This window comes from Zootoca vivipara, chromosome 3 (assembly GCF_965207765.1).
Source record: "Zootoca vivipara chromosome 3, rZooViv2.hap1.1, whole genome shotgun sequence".
Classification (NCBI taxonomy): Eukaryota; Metazoa; Chordata; class Lepidosauria; order Squamata; family Lacertidae; genus Zootoca; species Zootoca vivipara.
The window spans coordinates 10,591,076-10,607,812 of NC_142586.1; the positions used below are offsets into that span (position 1 = coordinate 10,591,076).

Here is a 16,737-nt window from a genome sequence, read left to right on the forward strand (position 1 = left end):
TAGCTGGATTATTATTATTATTTTATTTGCCTGTTTTAGCTGCATTATTATTATTATTATTCTCTCCCCACCCCCACCCCGAAATCTCCCTGCCTCCATTTCCCAAACCTCCCCCAATCCTGTTCCCGCCTCCTCCTTCTGCCCCATCTCCCAACGAGGCCTCCAAAGGCCCTTTTGGGGGGGGGGACGAACGCCAACCAACCAGAGATGTCCCCGCCTCATCCCTCCGCGGTGCTCCACGCAAAGCCTTCCCCCCGGCAACCGCGTCCGCTTCCACTTCCCTTCCCCCCGCCTCGCGTTCCCCCTCGCTCCGCCTCCTCTCGGCGTCGCCCTGACCCGCCGTGGAAGATGGCGCTGAGCTGCCAGGTTGGTGCCTGTGGGGCTGGTGGGCGGTGGAGAAAGACTTTGAACCCGGCCGACGTGGGGAGGGGTGGTCCCTAGGGGAGAAGGAGGGGGCGGCAGCAGCACATCCCCGTGGGGAGCGAGGGAGGGATTGTGGGTGACTGGTGGGGTGGGGGGAGGAAGTGAAGTGTTGAAACCCCCCCCCCAACCGACCGACCCCGGCCGTGTGGGATGCTTCAAAGGGGTCTGAAGGCGGGGCTTGGCTATGGTGGGTGGGGTGGCCGGGAGTGGGGTTTGGGGGCATGACCCCAGGGTGACTATAGGGTGCGTTGCAAGGGAAGGGGTGGGGGGCCAGGTGAGCCATGGGGAGGGGAGGGTGGTGGTGGTTTGGCCAGGTAGCGTGTTGCCCAAAGAGGAGGCCGGGGATCTGAGGATCGGGGAAAGACCGGGTATCCATCAACTTGAAAGGTAGCTTTCTTATATGGTTATCGTTTATACCCCGGCTCTCTCCCCCCCCCCCCCGGCGCAAATCGAGGCAGGTCACAGATTTTTTAAAAAATTATGCACCTCTAAGAAAATAGGAAAAACGGGAATTGAAAGACCATGAAGCATGGTATTTCTAAGGGAATCGATTTTGCTATTTGTTTGTACAGCGTCAGGTGGGAACAGTGTTGGAAACTCAGATAAATAAGCTAAGCACCGAACGGCACCTCAAACCTAGGTTACGGTAGCCACAATGGTATGTCTACGTGCCATTTCCCCACCACCCACGGAGTTTATTATGATGATTATTTTATTTCTATGCCGTTTTGTATTTTAAAGAAAAAAACTCAAAAGCTGTTTGCAGTGCATTGAAAGGTCAGATAAAACAATCCAGAGTAAAACAAATTCAAGGAAAATATTTGAGATCCTTCTCTTAAGTGACATTTTGCTTTCCCCATATTTATTTACCACTTAATTTATATGGCTGTCCCTTAGCAGAAGTTCTCTAGGAAGCCAGTGTGGTGTAGTGGTTTGAGTGTCAGACTAGGTCCTGGGAGATCAAATCCCCACTCAGTCATGAAGCTCACTTTGGGGCAGTCACAGTATCTTAACCTACTTCACAGGGTCCTTGTAGGGATTAATTGAGGAATACATTTGCTGTCTGGCTAATTTCTAACATTGGGTGGAAAATCATGTACAGTAGTAAATAGGAAGCTATCAGGATCGGGGGGGGGGGGAGAGATAAATGTTGACTAGGGGCAGGGAGAGATTTAGTTAGAATTCTGTGCTGTGCATAAGCAGATTTTGTCACTGCTAGTATGTTCAACTTCAGTAGTTATCAGTGTCAGCTCCAGCCTGCCTTATCTAGAACACAGGTGCTGAAACAGTTTTCCTTAGATGACTGGTGGTCTCCAGGATCTATTCAGCTGGTCTGCGGAAAGGTTGTGGAACAGTTGGGAATATCTGTACTTGGCTCTGCACTGATTTCTCCTCCATTTGACCAGGGTCTGGTTTTAAAACATTTTTTCATAATGGCTTTGACTATGGTACTGGTGGCTGAAGGAATATGCTTTATATTTCTTTATCCATCACATTAGAAAGGCAAGACTACAATTATTAAAATATAAGCTGAGTTAGGCGTGTGCTTTGATTTATACAACAAAAAAATGTTTATTAAGCAGTCCGCTGAGGAACCCACCCCCCTTTTCTAGTGATCTGTGGAAAAAATAAGCTCATGGTCCACTAATCTAGAGAAAACTCTGGCTCCTTTTAATAGCCACAATGCTTTCATTTGTGCAGTCTCAACGACATATCCTTCAGAGTGTGAACATGGCTCTGTGATCTTCATTTTTGTCATTTAAGAAACACCCAGACTGGTTTGGACAAAATTACAGGAGGTATAAGTATCTTGATCAATCGCCCCACCCCAGGATACAAATAAAGATGGAATGAATTATTTGATTCTTAGTTTGGTGCACTAGATATTCCAACAGACCGCTGTCCAGAGATGGGGGGGGGGAGTGCCATTGAGATTGTCAAGACAAAAATACATGATTGATCATTTATGTGGGTTGCTAAGGCACCGTACAAGGTAGCATTTGCTAGGTGCTTTGCTTTATTTCTTAAGCCAAGGTGTGCATTGCATGTGTCTTGCTTTACCATGTCAGGAACACTGAAGTTCCCTCATTGCTGCATCTCAGGACTTCTTGGCTGTCTGACTGTCCCACTGTGTTTTTGGCCAAAGAAGACCACACATTGATCTGATTTCTACAATGGTTAGAAAAGAGGTGATGGGGGAGGGGTTTATGATGTCTCCTTTGTTACTGGTGACTCATTCTTTGTTAGGCAGCCTGTTAAGCAGCTCTTCCCCCAACAGCTGATGTATCATGCTGGCTTCATATCAGCCCTACTTTACTCAAGACGTAGTCATTTCTTTGAATAGGGAATTGGTGTGTGGTTGACACAGTAACACCGATGTAAAACTGACAGCTGAAAAAGGGTGCTAGAAGCATGAAGTCAATTAAAAGCGAAATATAAGAAGTTCAGCTGAAAGTTTTTTTTTTATTATTATTATTATTTATTAGCAGATTTATACCCATCCCTTCTGATGCCTTTACATTGCTCAGGGCAACTAACAGCAAACCAATAAAAACACAAAATCATCCTAAAAGCTAGCAACATGCAGTTATTGCATGCTCTAAATTGTTCTTTTATTTAGCCTTTTTCTGTGCTTCCGAACATAATATTGATGCTTTTTTCATTCTACTGGATGTGCTTGTATTGGAGCAGAAGTTAAAATGTGGCTCATCTCTATTGCTTGCTGATATTCTTGCTAAGAATATAGGAGGGGCTTATTGGGATGGTTTTCTTTGCTGCCTCCTGTATAATGTTACGAGGCTCCATCCATAGTTCTTCAGGCACTCTGTCCACCAAATCTAAATCCTTAAACCTGTTCCTCACTTCCACTGTGTATTCATAAGGGATTTGATTTAGAGTGTGTCTTACTGGCCCAGTGGTTTTTCCTACTTCCTTCAGTTAAGCTGGAATTTTGCTATAAGGAGATGATGATCTGAGCCACAGTCAGCTCCAGGTCTTGTTTTTGCTGACTGTATAGAGCTTCTCCATCTTTGGCTGCAGAGAATATAATCAATCTGATTTCAATGCTGCCCATCTGGTGATGTCCATGTGTAGAGTCGTCTCTTGTGTTGTTGGAAAAGAGTGTTCGTGGTGACCAGCTTGTTCTCTTGAGAGAACTCTATTAGCCTTTGCCCTGCTTTGTTTTGAACTCCAAGGCCTAACTTGCCAGTTGTTCCTTTTACAGTATCTCTTGACTCCCTACTTTAGCATTCCAATCCCCTATAATGAGAAGAACATCCTTCTTTGGTGTCATTTCTAGAAGGTGTTGTAAGTCTTCATAGAATTGGTCAATTTCAGTTTCTTCAGCACCAGTGCATAAACTTGGATTAAAAGGGACCCCTGACCATTAGGTCCAGTCGTGACCGACTCTGGGGTTGCGCGCTCATCTCGCATTATTGGCCGAGGGAGCCGGCGTATAGCTTCCAGGTCATGTGGCCAGCATGACAAAGCCGCTTCTGGCAAACCAGAGCAGCACATGGAAACGCTGTTTACCTTCCCGCTGTAGCGGTTCCTATTTATCTACTTGCAGTTTGACGTGCTTTCGAACTGCTAGGTTGGCAGGAGCTGGGACCAAGCAACGGGAGCTCGCCCCGTCACAGGGATTTGAACCGCTGACCTTCTGATCAGCAAGCCCTAGGCTCAGTGGTTTAACCACAGCGCCACTGTGATGTTAAAAGGTCTACCTTGGATTTGTATTGAGATCATTCTATCATTTTTGAGATTGCATCCCAGTACAGCTTTCACCACTCTTTGGTTGACTATGAGGGCCACTCCATTTCTTTTACGGGATTCTTGCCCACAGTAGTAGATATGATGGTCATCTGAACTGAATTCACCCATTCCTGTCCATTTTAGTTCACTGATGCCCAGGATGTCAATATTTATTCTTGCCATCTCATTTTTGACCACATCCAGCTTACCAAGGTTCATGGTTCTTACATTCCAGGTTCCTATACAATATTTTTCTTTACAGCATTGGACTTTCCTTTCACTTCATCAGCTCTGAATCTACTTGTACTTGTCCTCTGCTCTTCCTCAGTAGCATGTTGGACGCCTTCCGACCTGAGGGGCTCATCTTCCAGCGTCGTAACTTTTGTATGCCTGTTGTCTTTGTCCATGGAGTTTTCTTGGCAGGGAAACTGGAGTGGCTTGCCAGTTCCTGCTCCAGGTGGATCACATTTAGTCAAAACTCTCCACTATGACATGTCCATCTTGGGTAGCCCTGCACAGCATAGCTCATAGCTTCTCTGAGTTATTCAAGCCCCTTCACCATGACAAGGCAATGATCCATGAAGGAGGAACAGAGATTGGTTATATGTTAATTATTTAGAGATCCCAAGTAAGTGGTCTTGATTTGTAAATATAAAATGCATCGGTGGACTAAGATTGTAATGTATTTTTAACAGATTAGCAAGTCTGAAATCCCTGCATTAATTGCTTTATATTAAAAATGTATAAATTGTACTTTATCCAGAAATGAATAACACAGACGTAACAATGCAGCAAAAACAGAGGGATAAAGCTAGCCAACCATCTAAAAATATAATAATCTAAAATGCCTTGGCACATTAAAAAGTTTTTGCCTGGCGCTGAAACCAATATTGCATTGGTGCTATGTGTCCTTCCCATGGGAGGGTATTCCATATTTGGCATTCCACTGCAGAGAAGGCAGTGGAGTGAATTCTCAGTGGAAGGCTGTGCTGTTTTCTCTTCTGCTTAATGTTGGGTTTTTGCAGGAGAAGTGGGGCACTGTTGGAGCTTTCTTTGCAATAGAAAAGGTGTTTCTTACATTCACAGAGAATGGGGAAGCAAGGGGAGGTTCTTTCTCTTCTGCTCATTGGCTTTTGCATGAAGCACCTGCACTAGAGAGCAATTGGAAGGGGAAGGGAAACCCGGCATAAGAGTAAAACCACCTTCTCCTTCCCCGGGTTCTCTGCATGGGCCGCAGAACTCTCCAAAGCGAGGAGTCAGTGGCTAACAAGTAAAATCTGAATTTATGGACCCTTGCTAAAGGATCAGAAAAAAACTGAATGTCTTTCCTTTCAAATATATAAGAGGCTAAACTATTACTATTTTTCATTAACAGGAACCTTGGGGGGGGGGGGGGTTGGGTGGAAAAGGCAGAAAGCTTCCCCCACCCTTCTAGATGTTACCTAGTTAAGAAATACAGTCCAACCTTGGTTGTCAAACGTAATCCGTTCCGGAAGACCATTGGACTTCCGAAATGTTCAAAAACTGAAAGCGGAAGCCTCAATACAATAGGGAAACTAAAAACGGAAGCCGCATCAGTCGTTCGGTTTCCCAAAATCTTTCGAAAACCAGAGCAGTTACTTCCGGGTTTTCAGCATTTGGGAGCCAGAACGTATGATAACGGAGGCGTTTGGGAACCAAGGTTTGACTGAATTACTGAAGCTCGTCGTGTTTTTATGTAAACTGCTTATGTATTACAGTAAGTAGTATAACATGTAAATAAAACAGAACTAACTAAATAAGAAAGCTGCCTATTATGCCAACATTTTTGAACACTTGCTATTAATGAAAAATGCTAGATCCACGCAGTCTAGCTTACAGTAATGGAGAGAGTTCTGTGTTCTGTATAGTTTTTACAGAGCAGGATTATTTTGTCATTTAAATGATAATTAGGGTATTCATTTCCCATTACCTTCGATATCCTTTTTCCCAGCAGGCAATTAACATGCGGTTATGTTCTTCATAGGTTTCAGAAAGGAGGAAGATGCACAGTAATGCTGTTCTCTTGGAATCTAAATCCTCGCCCCTCAACCTTCTAAATGAAATGCAGCAGCTGCGTCTCCTAGGACACCTTTGTGATGTGACTGTCAGCGTGGAATATCAAGGGGTCAAGGCAGACTTTGTTGCTCATAAAGCTGTCCTGGCAGCAACTAGCAAGTTTTTTAAAGAGGTGTTTCTCAATGAAAAGTGCATGGATGGACCAAGGACAAATGTACTCTTGAACGAGGTCCAGGTAGCGGACTTTGCATCTTTTCTTGAGTTTGTGTATACTGCCAGGGTAGAGGTAGAAGAAGATCGGGTTCAACGCATGCTGGAAATGGCCGAGAAGCTAAAGTGCTTGGATTTGTCGGAAACCTGCTTTCAGCTGAAGAAGCAGATGCTCGAATCGGTGTTGTTGGAGTTGCAGAATTTTTCCGAGTCGCAGGATGCGGCAGAGGACAGCGGTTCCCAGCCAGGCAACTTGCTTGAGCCGAGGGCGGTCGCTGAGACGCCGGGCGACAACACAGACCACGTTGCAGATTCTCCTCTCGGCAGACCCAGGGATGACGAGGGCCTCGAGGCTCCCGCTGCTAAATTAAAGGAGAAGCTAGATAAGAAGAAAGAGGCCCTGAAGACGTCCTGCGCCAAGATCAGGAGGGCCAGCGGAAGACTTGCTGGCAGGAAGGTGTTTGTGGAGATCCCCAAGAAAAAGTACACGAGGCGCTTGCGAGAGCAGCAAAAGTACGCGGAGGCCGTTGCTGAGGAGAGTAGGCTCTGCAAAGACCACAGCATCCATAAGGAAGGGGAGGAGAAGAAAGAAGAAGAAGAAGAGGAGAAAGAACAAGTGGTTAGCGTTGTGAAATCTGAAAGCAAAGGGTGCGATGGTACCGACGAACTGGAGGAAAATGTGACTAAATTGGAGGACGATAAAAGGAACCGCGGCGGCAACTTCACCTGCAGCACCTGCGAGAGAGAGTTCCTGTATGAGAAGAGCTTTCTGAAGCACATCAGGCACAGCCACGGGATCGCAGCCGAAGTTATTTACCGTTGCGAAACCTGCAGCCAGACTTTTGCCAACCGGTGCAACCTCAAAAGCCACGAGCGCCACGTCCACAGCAGCGAGCGCCACTTCCCTTGCGAGCTCTGTGGTAAGAAGTTCAAGAGGAAGAAGGACGTCAAGAGGCACATTCTGCAGGTTCATGAGGGTGGTGGGGAGCGACATCACTGCCTACAATGTGGAAAGGGTTTGAGCTCCAAAACGGCCTTGAGGCTTCATGAAAGGACACATACAGGCGACAAGCCTTATGGGTGCACAGAGTGTGAGGCTAAGTTTTCTCAGCCTTCGGCACTTAAAACACACATGAGGTATGAACACACTTAACTGGCCTTATTAGTTAAATCTCTGGGCAAAGAAAAGAAAAGGTAGCGTTCCCCCAAGGCGGCTTGCCAGTGGTCAAATAAGAAAGCAGGGTTTTATGAGTAGCGTTTACTCGTAAAATGTTTGGTAGTGTTTGTTCTTTCCTTTTGAAGAAAAAGTTTGAGACTGCCGTGCAGATGGCACCAAATCACAGGCTCAGACTCCTATTGAATTGCCTTTAAAAGAGCTGGGAGTAAATTGAAGCCTTTAGAGGAGAATTGGGGGAGATGATAGTCTTGATTTCATCACACCGATGCTCAGAATTGTAGTTAAAACAAGTGGCAAAAAAGACTTCAAACAATCCAGTCTGACTTTTGCCAGCGAATTTGGATAAAACACATTACAGTGCTTCATGATATGAGTCCTTGGGAATAATAATGCTAACTAGAATGCTTTCTACCTCTACATATAGAGCATTCAAATTCAATGGGAGGTGGCAAGTTCTGAGAACTGAAATTAAATTCTGCAGTCATTGTTTCAAGTGTTAGTTGAGTACAAACAGTAGCATAATCCTTTGGTCCCAGACAGTTTCTCCAACTCATCTTCTGAAACTTGTTGTGATAGGTTTGACAGCAAAACTTCATTGCTGTTGATGGGTCAGTTTGCCCCGTGAAAAATTCAATGGCATGTGTGTTCTTCAGCTGGCAATGTCATGGGCAAATATTTTCTCTTGATGAAAGCCGAAAGCTCTTCTGAAACTTCCCCAGGGCTAATTTCAATGCCCTGCATCATCAAGGAGAGAGCCACAGGGACCTTTGCGGTCTCAAATCTCCGGTAATAGAAGTGGCACTTCTTTGCTAGACAAGGACTTTGAATTCTTGGATTCTATATAGCCACTCTTTAAATAGGCCCCCTGCTTTAGTGGTTAATATTGTTGACTAGATGGGCTTTCACTGCTTTCAATTCTCCCCACTGTGGAACAGCTTTTGAAACCTGCAGAGTGAGGAACTGAGTCCTTCCCTATGACTTATCTTTCTTTTTAGATAGAACCTGCTGTAAAATATCTTGGGGGGGGGGTAGAGAGTCTCTATAAAACACAGAAAAGAAACTATGGGCTTGCAGGGCCCCTAGATGCTTCAGGTTCAATTCTTAGTTCAGATATTTGGGGTAGAATTCATGTTTTGATTAGGAGGGTGAAGCTCCTTCGTTGTTATCGTGCATCATGCAACAGTAATATTCTTAGTGGTATGTTTTGTAAAAGCTGTTATGGGCTTGTAGAGGGAGGGTGATCTCTAGCCCATCTTTTAGTATGTTGAAGAATTATGCTGCCACCTTGAGGAGCCAGGAATATCAACCATTGTAGAGCAGTGTTTGGTCCCAGCAAGCCCGGGGGGGGGGGGGGGGACACACAAGGTGTGCAGGTAAAGACACAGCTTGTGATTAATTTTATATGTGTTAGTGTTTTAAACTGAGGGAATGGAATCCAAAAGGTAACTGTTCTAAGGCTTCCATAAGCAAAACATCTCTCTCCTCTGCACATACATGCACACACAGTTCTGAAAGCCAATATATTTGTGATCCAGGAAACACTTCTGGATCCCTCTCCCCGCCCCGGAGGATCCAAATTTACTGGAAAAACATTGTTGTTCCTGTTGATCTAAGATTGCAGGTGGCTTTACACAGAACAAGAAAAAAAATGCATTCTTTAGTACAAATAAGTACAAATAGTATCTGAAAAATACAGCTTTTTTCCTTTTAGTTCTAATTTAAAGCATCTAATTTTTTTTATTCTGCTTTTATTTTACCTTACTTGCCATTGCCTTGCTATTATTACTGCTAGCTAGGCTCAAAAGACAGCAAACATGCAGGCGACTGCTTCTGTTCAGCTGGGAGCCCCATACACGAGCATATGCTGTGCACTTGGCTTTCGGGGGACAGAGGAGAGAGAAAAAGTCCCATCCATGGATAGGCGAAGACAACCCCAAGAAAGAAAGTGCCCACCCCTGGTTACTGCTTAGAGAAGAAGCAGATCAAGTGACTATAATGAAGTGCTGTAGTTGTGTTGATTTGTATTATTTTCTCATTTCAGAATCCATACTGGTGAAAAGCCTTTCGTTTGTAGCGATTGTGGAGCAAAATTCACGCAGAATCACATGCTTATCTATCATAAAAGATGCCACACAGGTATAAAAGTATTTTTTGGTTTTGGTTTTGCTTTGTACTCTACTCTTTCACTCAGTGTGTCTGATTTCCTGTACATTTGAGAGTTTGGCCACATTGATCCCAAAGAGCAAGTAATTTGGGACAGGTGTGCTGTTTCTGTCTTTGCTCCAAAGCGTTGCAGGTTTATCCTGTGATGCTGCACTGGTGCCAATGATTGCTGTACCATCCCCTTTTGGTAATTATTGCCGGACCAATAGCAGTTAAAAAGAGGTGAGGGGGAGAGTTAAAACTGCCAATGCACTGTTTGGTTGAAGTGTATCTTGGCTCTCTCGGTCCATATCCTTGTTTAGTGCCTTAAAATAACCTCTTCCCCTTTATTGTGTCCTCTAGGGGAACGGCCTTTCATGTGTGAAACGTGTGGGAAGAGCTTTGCCTCTAAGGAGTATCTGAAACACCACAACCGAATCCACACGGGGTCCAAGCCATTTAAATGCGAAGTTTGCTTCCGAACGTTTGCACAGAGGAATTCATTGTACCAGCACATAAAAGTTCATACAGGTAGGAAGGCAAAAGTGTCGAGCTGAGGGCAGGAGGGGGAGCCTCTCATTTGCAAAATTTTGGTATGAACTAAAGAAGAGAGGCTCTTACCAGTTCACGGCATTCAAACATTTAGTTTCGCTGGTGATTCTGTTTTACAAAACATAGGGCAAAAGCTGATTCGAGAAAGGATTTTAACAGATCTCTGCTGAAATACACCCCCCGCTCAGTCATTCTCTTGCGCTCAGATTTGTTTTTTGGTCAGGTGTTTCATCGCTAAGGAGACCTTGCTAACTCCCCGCACCATTAGTAATCCTGTCACTAAACTCTGTTTGCTCCAGTTAGTTTGCCATGTTTAGCTTTGACTTCCCCATCCAATTCTTTCCTGAGGAAATTTTACTCTTTGGCACAGCACCTTAAAGTGTCCTGAAAATGGGCATTTCCCACCATTGTCCCTGCACTCTGGAATGCCCACCCCTCTGCCATATGTAATACCTCATGCAGCAGTTGTTCCAGATGTCTTCTAAAGACATATCTTTTCCCCCAGGCTTTTCCTAACCTGTAAAATATTGGAACCCGTTATTACGGAATTACAGTGGCACCTCGGAAGTCGAACGGAATCTGTTCCGGAAGTCTGTTGGACTTCCAAAACATTTGGAAACCAAGGCACAGCCTCCGATTGGCTGCAGGAAGCTCCTGCAGCCAATCGGAAGCCACAGAAATCGCGTCAGACGTTCAGGTTCCAAAGAACGTTTGAAAACCGGAACATTCACTTCCGGGTTTGCAGCGTTCGGGATCCAAGGTACAACTGTGCTGTTTTTCAAAATACAGACATAAGGACAGTGAAACAGTGTCTCTCTCTTTAGGATATTGTATTTTTGTGTACCACTTTTTTAAATATTAAGCAGTTCAGAAATACTTCCGATTACATAATTGTGCTTTCTGACGATTCCTCTGCTCTGATCAGCGTAAGGACATCCAAGTTTCTGTGGCTCTGCCAGGTCGCCAGCCTGGTGGAAGGTTTCTGCTTTAGCCATGCCCATGCCATGTTATTCTTGGGCCTTCCCTAAGCAAGGCTTCCGTGTCAGTGTCCAATTAGAAACAAAAGAAAAGAAAGAAATTGGTATCTAACGACCTTGTTCAGATCCTACATAAACCAGCTTCAGCCTCTTCCAAAGTGCCTTGCAGACTTGAATTCATTTCATGTTTTTGAGGACTGTTGTTCCTTCCTGGGGAAACCTGCCTGCTCCAGTGACTTATACGTTGGCCTTGGACCTGTACTTCCTGGGTTTAAAATCCCATGTCTGGGAGTTCCTGAGGCCACATTGAAACCCTCTATGTCAGGTCTTCATCTTTACAATACAAATAATTGTGAACAACCTCCGTGGGTGGAGGGATGGTGTTGTGTTGCATGTTGCTAATGCACTTTCAATTATGATTAGTACCAATAATTGCTTTCACCATAATGACCTTTTAGTGGTCTTTCCTATTCTCAGCTTAAGCCTTTTGTTTGTTTTCACATTCCATCTCCTTCTTTCTTTTCCCTCCAGGTTAATATTAATATTTCTCTGCTTTTGTTTTCTCTTCACTTGCTACATTTTCCTCTTGGCTTTCAGTTTAAGATTTCTTTTATCTACTTTCAAATGTATTCCTTCTCTACCTCCTGTTTATTTTTCATCTCTGATTTTTCCATTTTGTCTCCTGTTGGTTGTTAAGCCCTCTATTCCATGTTGTGCTTTTTTCCCCCTTTATTGTTCCTTAACTATGGAACTCTCTACTAGCTAATGTTTGTGTAGTTCATTCTCCTCCTTTTTTAAAAGCACAGCATACTAATTTATCTTAGCAGGCCTATGCTTAATCATTCTTGACCTCTAAATTTCTAGCATTATTTTTTAGTTTAAATTAGATTGTAACCCTGCTCAGTGGGGCTTGTCGTCCTATGGTTTTGAACAATACTTAGTTCCCACAGTATAATAATGCCGTTCATTTTACAAATGTATCTGAAAGTAATTTCTGCTGGAGGACAGAATAACTGTCTGTTTGGTGTAGATAGATTTAAAAACAAAGTATGATTGATTCCAGAAAGGCTTTTTATTAATACAGTATATAAGCATGAAAGCATTTTATCCCATTTTCAGTTCAGTGTTAAGTTGGGAATACACAATTGAAGTTCATGACACCATTCCTATTATCAGAAGTTCTGACTTGTAGTCTTGAGGTCATTGTATTCTGGCTGATCTTAAGTTGTATTTGGTGTTCCTTAGTGGTTTCTTCCTTCACTTGGTTGCTGTCAAAGTCTGCAAGAGCAGCCCTTTTGCATGCAGTCAAATAGCAATAGTAACCACGTGCTCTGCTTATAGGTGAGCGTCCCTACTGTTGTGATCAGTGCGGCAAACAGTTCACCCAGCTCAATGCCCTCCAACGCCATCATCGGATTCACACAGGGGAGAAACCGTTCATGTGCAACGCTTGTGGTCGGACATTTACCGACAAATCTACTCTTCGGCGGCACACCTCTGTAAGGAATTTTTTTGATTTTCTGTTTCCTAACAAGCCACGTAACTTAAGGGCGCGGCAGGTTTGGCCCTCCAGATGTTGCTGACTACAACTCCCATCATCCCAGGCTGCTGGGTCATGCTGGCTGCAACTGGTGAACGGTTGAGTCCTACAACACCTGGAAGGCCGGAGGTTCTCTATCCCCAATGTAAATGGTGTAGTTACTGGTAGAGGTGGAAAACATTGTGTAAACCCCACATAGCATGGCTCCACCTGAAGTTGAAGCCTTGAATTAGACTCACCTTATACCCTTTTTAAAATGCTGGCTCTTTGGGGGGGGGCAGTTATTGGGTGGTTGTTTTTGTTTTGATTTTATGTATTTGATATATAGGGTGGTATAGAAATTAAATAAATAAGAAGAAGAAGAATGAGCATTCAGAGCAAATCGAAGGTGCTGTATGTAATGTGTGCCAGTGGTGAATTTGCATGCTTGTGTTTTTCCAGATTCATGATAAAAACACACCTTGGAAGTCTTTCCTTGTAGTTGTTGAAGGAGCTTCTAAGAATGATGAGGATCATAAAACAGAGGCAGACTATAACGTGACTCGTTCCAAAATATCCGAGAAGCTGCTGTCGTTCTCTGAAAATGGGCACTATCAGAGTCTGACGGCTATCCAAGGAAATATGACGGCGCTGCATGAAAATGGATCGTCCACAGTAACAGACTGCAAATCAAAGGGCGCTTCGGGGTCTCCAGAAACCGCCGTAGCTACAACTTTGCATGATCTCACAGTGTTGCACACCCAAACCGACTCATTTCAGCCTCCACTTTACACCTTGGTGACTATAGAGTAGCACTTGCTACAGAGAAGAAAACTCTAGCTGGGGATAATCTCTGAAATACTGCAGTGCACAGTATGCATTATCCATGTAAAGAAGAAGAAAGGGTTACTACATGGATGATCTTAATATCCTGGATTCGCAAAACTCATTACTTTTTGAGTTGTCTTTCAACTGAAGGATTCTCTCCCATCCCGTTTGTTAAAGAGAAAATTATTCTCCCTTTTGTATGCTGTCTCTGTAATTTTGAAGTAGATTTCAGATTACAAAGTCAGTGGGAAAAAGGGAAGGTTCACCGCTGTTTTAATCCAGATTTTTCCTTTCCTTCAGCAGAATGGTTTACTTGGAGAGATTGTTTTCCCTCTGAAAGGAGACTCGTTCTGTGCTGGTGTTGTTTAAAATCTCTTAATCGACGCTGATTTTACATTGTATGGAAACTAACGTGAGATCATATAGCGCAATCTCTCTGGGCCCAATATGAAATGCAGTTTTAATAAATTGCTGCTGCTGCTGCTGCTGTTTTTAAACATTGGGGCATGCCTGACCCTGCTCTTTCAAGCTCTTGAATAAGTTAATTTGGTAAATGTTTGGAAAACCCAGTTTGTAAAAGTGCTGGAGCTCCACTGCAGTTCGTATGCTAAATCCGTACTTTTATCAGATAGATTGTTCTACACAACTTTGAAGTGGATTTCAGAGTGGCGTTACTGGATTTTGTTCAGAATTTGTGGAGGGATTTCACAAGCTTTTAAAAGAATTAATCTATGGTCCAAACTTCCTCCTAAGTACCTGGCACTCGGTGAACTTTTTCCCTGTACTCCTTCCTGTCTCCTCAGTCCCACCTACGAACTCGCTGTCTTTTAATGGTCTCAACAGTCCGTTCTGTCACATGCGCGCACACCCAAGCCACATGCGCATCTTCAGCTTCTGTTACAAAAATACCATTTCCATACATTCCCTGTACAGATAGGACCTTCACTAAATTGCTCTTCATTGCCCAGAGGACCTTAGTATTCTTCCCAGCCTCTTGTGATCCCACTGCCCCACATATGGGGGTTGTGTGCTGGCCACGAGACAAGAAGTTCTGTCACGTTATAAATTTAATTGGCAGCATACTTCTAAAACAAATTGCTCCAAAGTAATGAATGCGGGACTTCAGGCCATCTGTTGTGGCTCCCCACTCCTCTTCCCCTTTGTGCTACAGCTGGTAAAATCTTCTTTGTTCAGGTTTCTGGCAACGGTTTCATTATCTGGGTGAGTACACTTCTTGCTTTTGTACTCGCTAGAATGTTTGTCCCAAAGGCTACAGAATGTACTGGGAAATTAAAATTATAACCTGAATTGGCATTCAGGGGAATGGCTAGCAGTCATTTAAAAGCTCATTGAGATTTCCAAGCTCAGCTTCTAAAGGTTTTGCAAAATGTGTTTTGCATAAAAAGAGAGTTAGCGGACATACCGTAGTTGGAAGCTGAAGCGAAGCAACTGCCAAAATTTTAAGAAATGTGCGTTTCTTTTTAAATGTTGTTTTCCTTGTCATAGGGCTGAAGGAGGGGAATACTTAATTTGTTTTTCCTAAAAACGCATCAATACTGTGCCTTCCTGCTTTTAAATTCAGGAAAAATGAAGTGCCAAATGCAAAACTTATTTACGTTCCGACATTCCACTGGATTCCAGCAGATCTTGCTAGTGCAACTATTAGGAGTAATTGTAATTTATGAATATGTCACCCAGCCCGCCAAAGCACTGGCTAATGGGATCTGTTTTTCAACCACTCTTTCTGTCCTGAGATAAAATCAAGTTCAGTGTGTTTTAGCTTAGACAGTGTTATAACCAGACATGGTTTTATAAAACACAACTGAGAATGTTAACACCTGTGATTTCACTCTCTTTAACTTTATAAGATTCATTTTGATGCCTTTTTCCTTTTCAAGAAGTGATTGCAATGGTTAATTAAGCGTGCGCATTCCCTGCTCTGGCTTAATTGCAGGATCGGCCCTGCACCCATTCACAATACTAGCATATGACTGAGTGTGCGCATAGCACTGTTATTTCCAAAGGAAGAGACATGTTTCAGAAAAGTAATCCAAGTATGTAACAGCAAATTATTTTCTCAAGGTAATGATGGACTCAGTTTATCAGTGTAAAGTGCTTTGGGTCACATCTGATCCTTTTCATCTTGCTGTATGTTTTGGCAAAGTATACTCTGGATTCACGCTTGGCCTTTTCTAGAGCTCCCCCCCCCCTTCATTCAAAAAAATGAATGATGTTTGTTCAAAATCACTCAGAGGAGGAAAACAATCTTGGCTAACTTTGGTACAAGTATCACAAACAGATAACTTAGGATCCTGCTTTCATATTTTGCTTGTTGAAAGGCAATGCAATAAAAGATCAGTCCAACTATGTATCAGTTTTGTTTTGTTTGTGAAACCCCTTAGTAGGAGTTTGTTACCATTTACTCCTTGTTTATTTTAATTCATTAAAAGGGGTCTTTTTTTAGAAAGACTGGAAGAGCTTCTATTTAAATATTTATTTTGTAATCCATGTGGCTCCATTTTGACATTAGAATTTTAACGACCAATTACAAAGAATTTGTAGTAAATATTTAAATCCTTATGTTAGTAAATATAGGTAGGGATTTTTATTTTTACTCTACGGAGATGTGAAAGTGGGTTCACTTGTATGAACTGGTAAACCCCATTAAAAGATTTTTTTTCAAATAGTACTATCTTTGTTGTGACTCTTTTGGGGAGAGAAAACACACTTTACTTGAAGACTGCAGAGTTCTATCATGATATCTACTGTGATCCAGAGGAGTGAGCAATGTTTGTGCAGGATAAGGTAGGTATTTAACTGATTTATTTCAGCCCCATTAAGATACATAAATACATAACGCAGTATATATAGGTGTGCGGGACCAGGATGAAACATCAATATGGATTAGCTAAACTACAGACCTTTCCAAACTGTGTCACAACACGTTAGTGTGTCGGCTGCAGTGTGTAGGTGTGTTGCACAAACACTCCTCAAGCTCCTACCGGAGCTGGAAAGGGCCTAGTTTAACCTCCGGTTTGCTAGTAAAACTGAATTACTGTGTTGCGAAATGTCCAAAAAGTGTGTCACCAACTGGAAAAGTTTGTAAAGCTCCAAGCTAAAGG

At 43.2% G+C, this 16,737-nt stretch overlaps 1 protein-coding gene across 1 annotated transcript; it reads left to right on the plus strand.

Moving 5' to 3' along the window:
* Positions 1-268: 268 nt before the first annotated feature.
* On the plus strand, positions 269-16,304 carry GZF1 (GDNF inducible zinc finger protein 1). Its single transcript, XM_035110137.3, has 6 exons — positions 269-366; positions 6,179-7,557; positions 9,639-9,733; positions 10,103-10,270; positions 12,610-12,767; positions 13,250-16,304. Exons 1-6 carry the CDS (start codon positions 349-351, stop codon positions 13,598-13,600), a joined length of 2,169 nt encoding a protein of 722 aa, XP_034966028.3. The 5' UTR covers positions 269-348; the 3' UTR covers positions 13,601-16,304.
* The last annotated feature ends 433 nt before the right edge of the window (positions 16,305-16,737 follow it).

Coding starts and splice junctions, on each gene's coding strand:
- GZF1 (XM_035110137.3), top strand. Junction 7,558..9,638: donor GCACTTAAAACACACATGAG/GTATGAACACAC, acceptor TTCTCATTTCAG/AATCCATACTGGTGAAAAGC. Junction 10,271..12,609: donor GCACATAAAAGTTCATACAG/GTAGGAAGGCAA, acceptor CTCTGCTTATAG/GTGAGCGTCCCTACTGTTGT.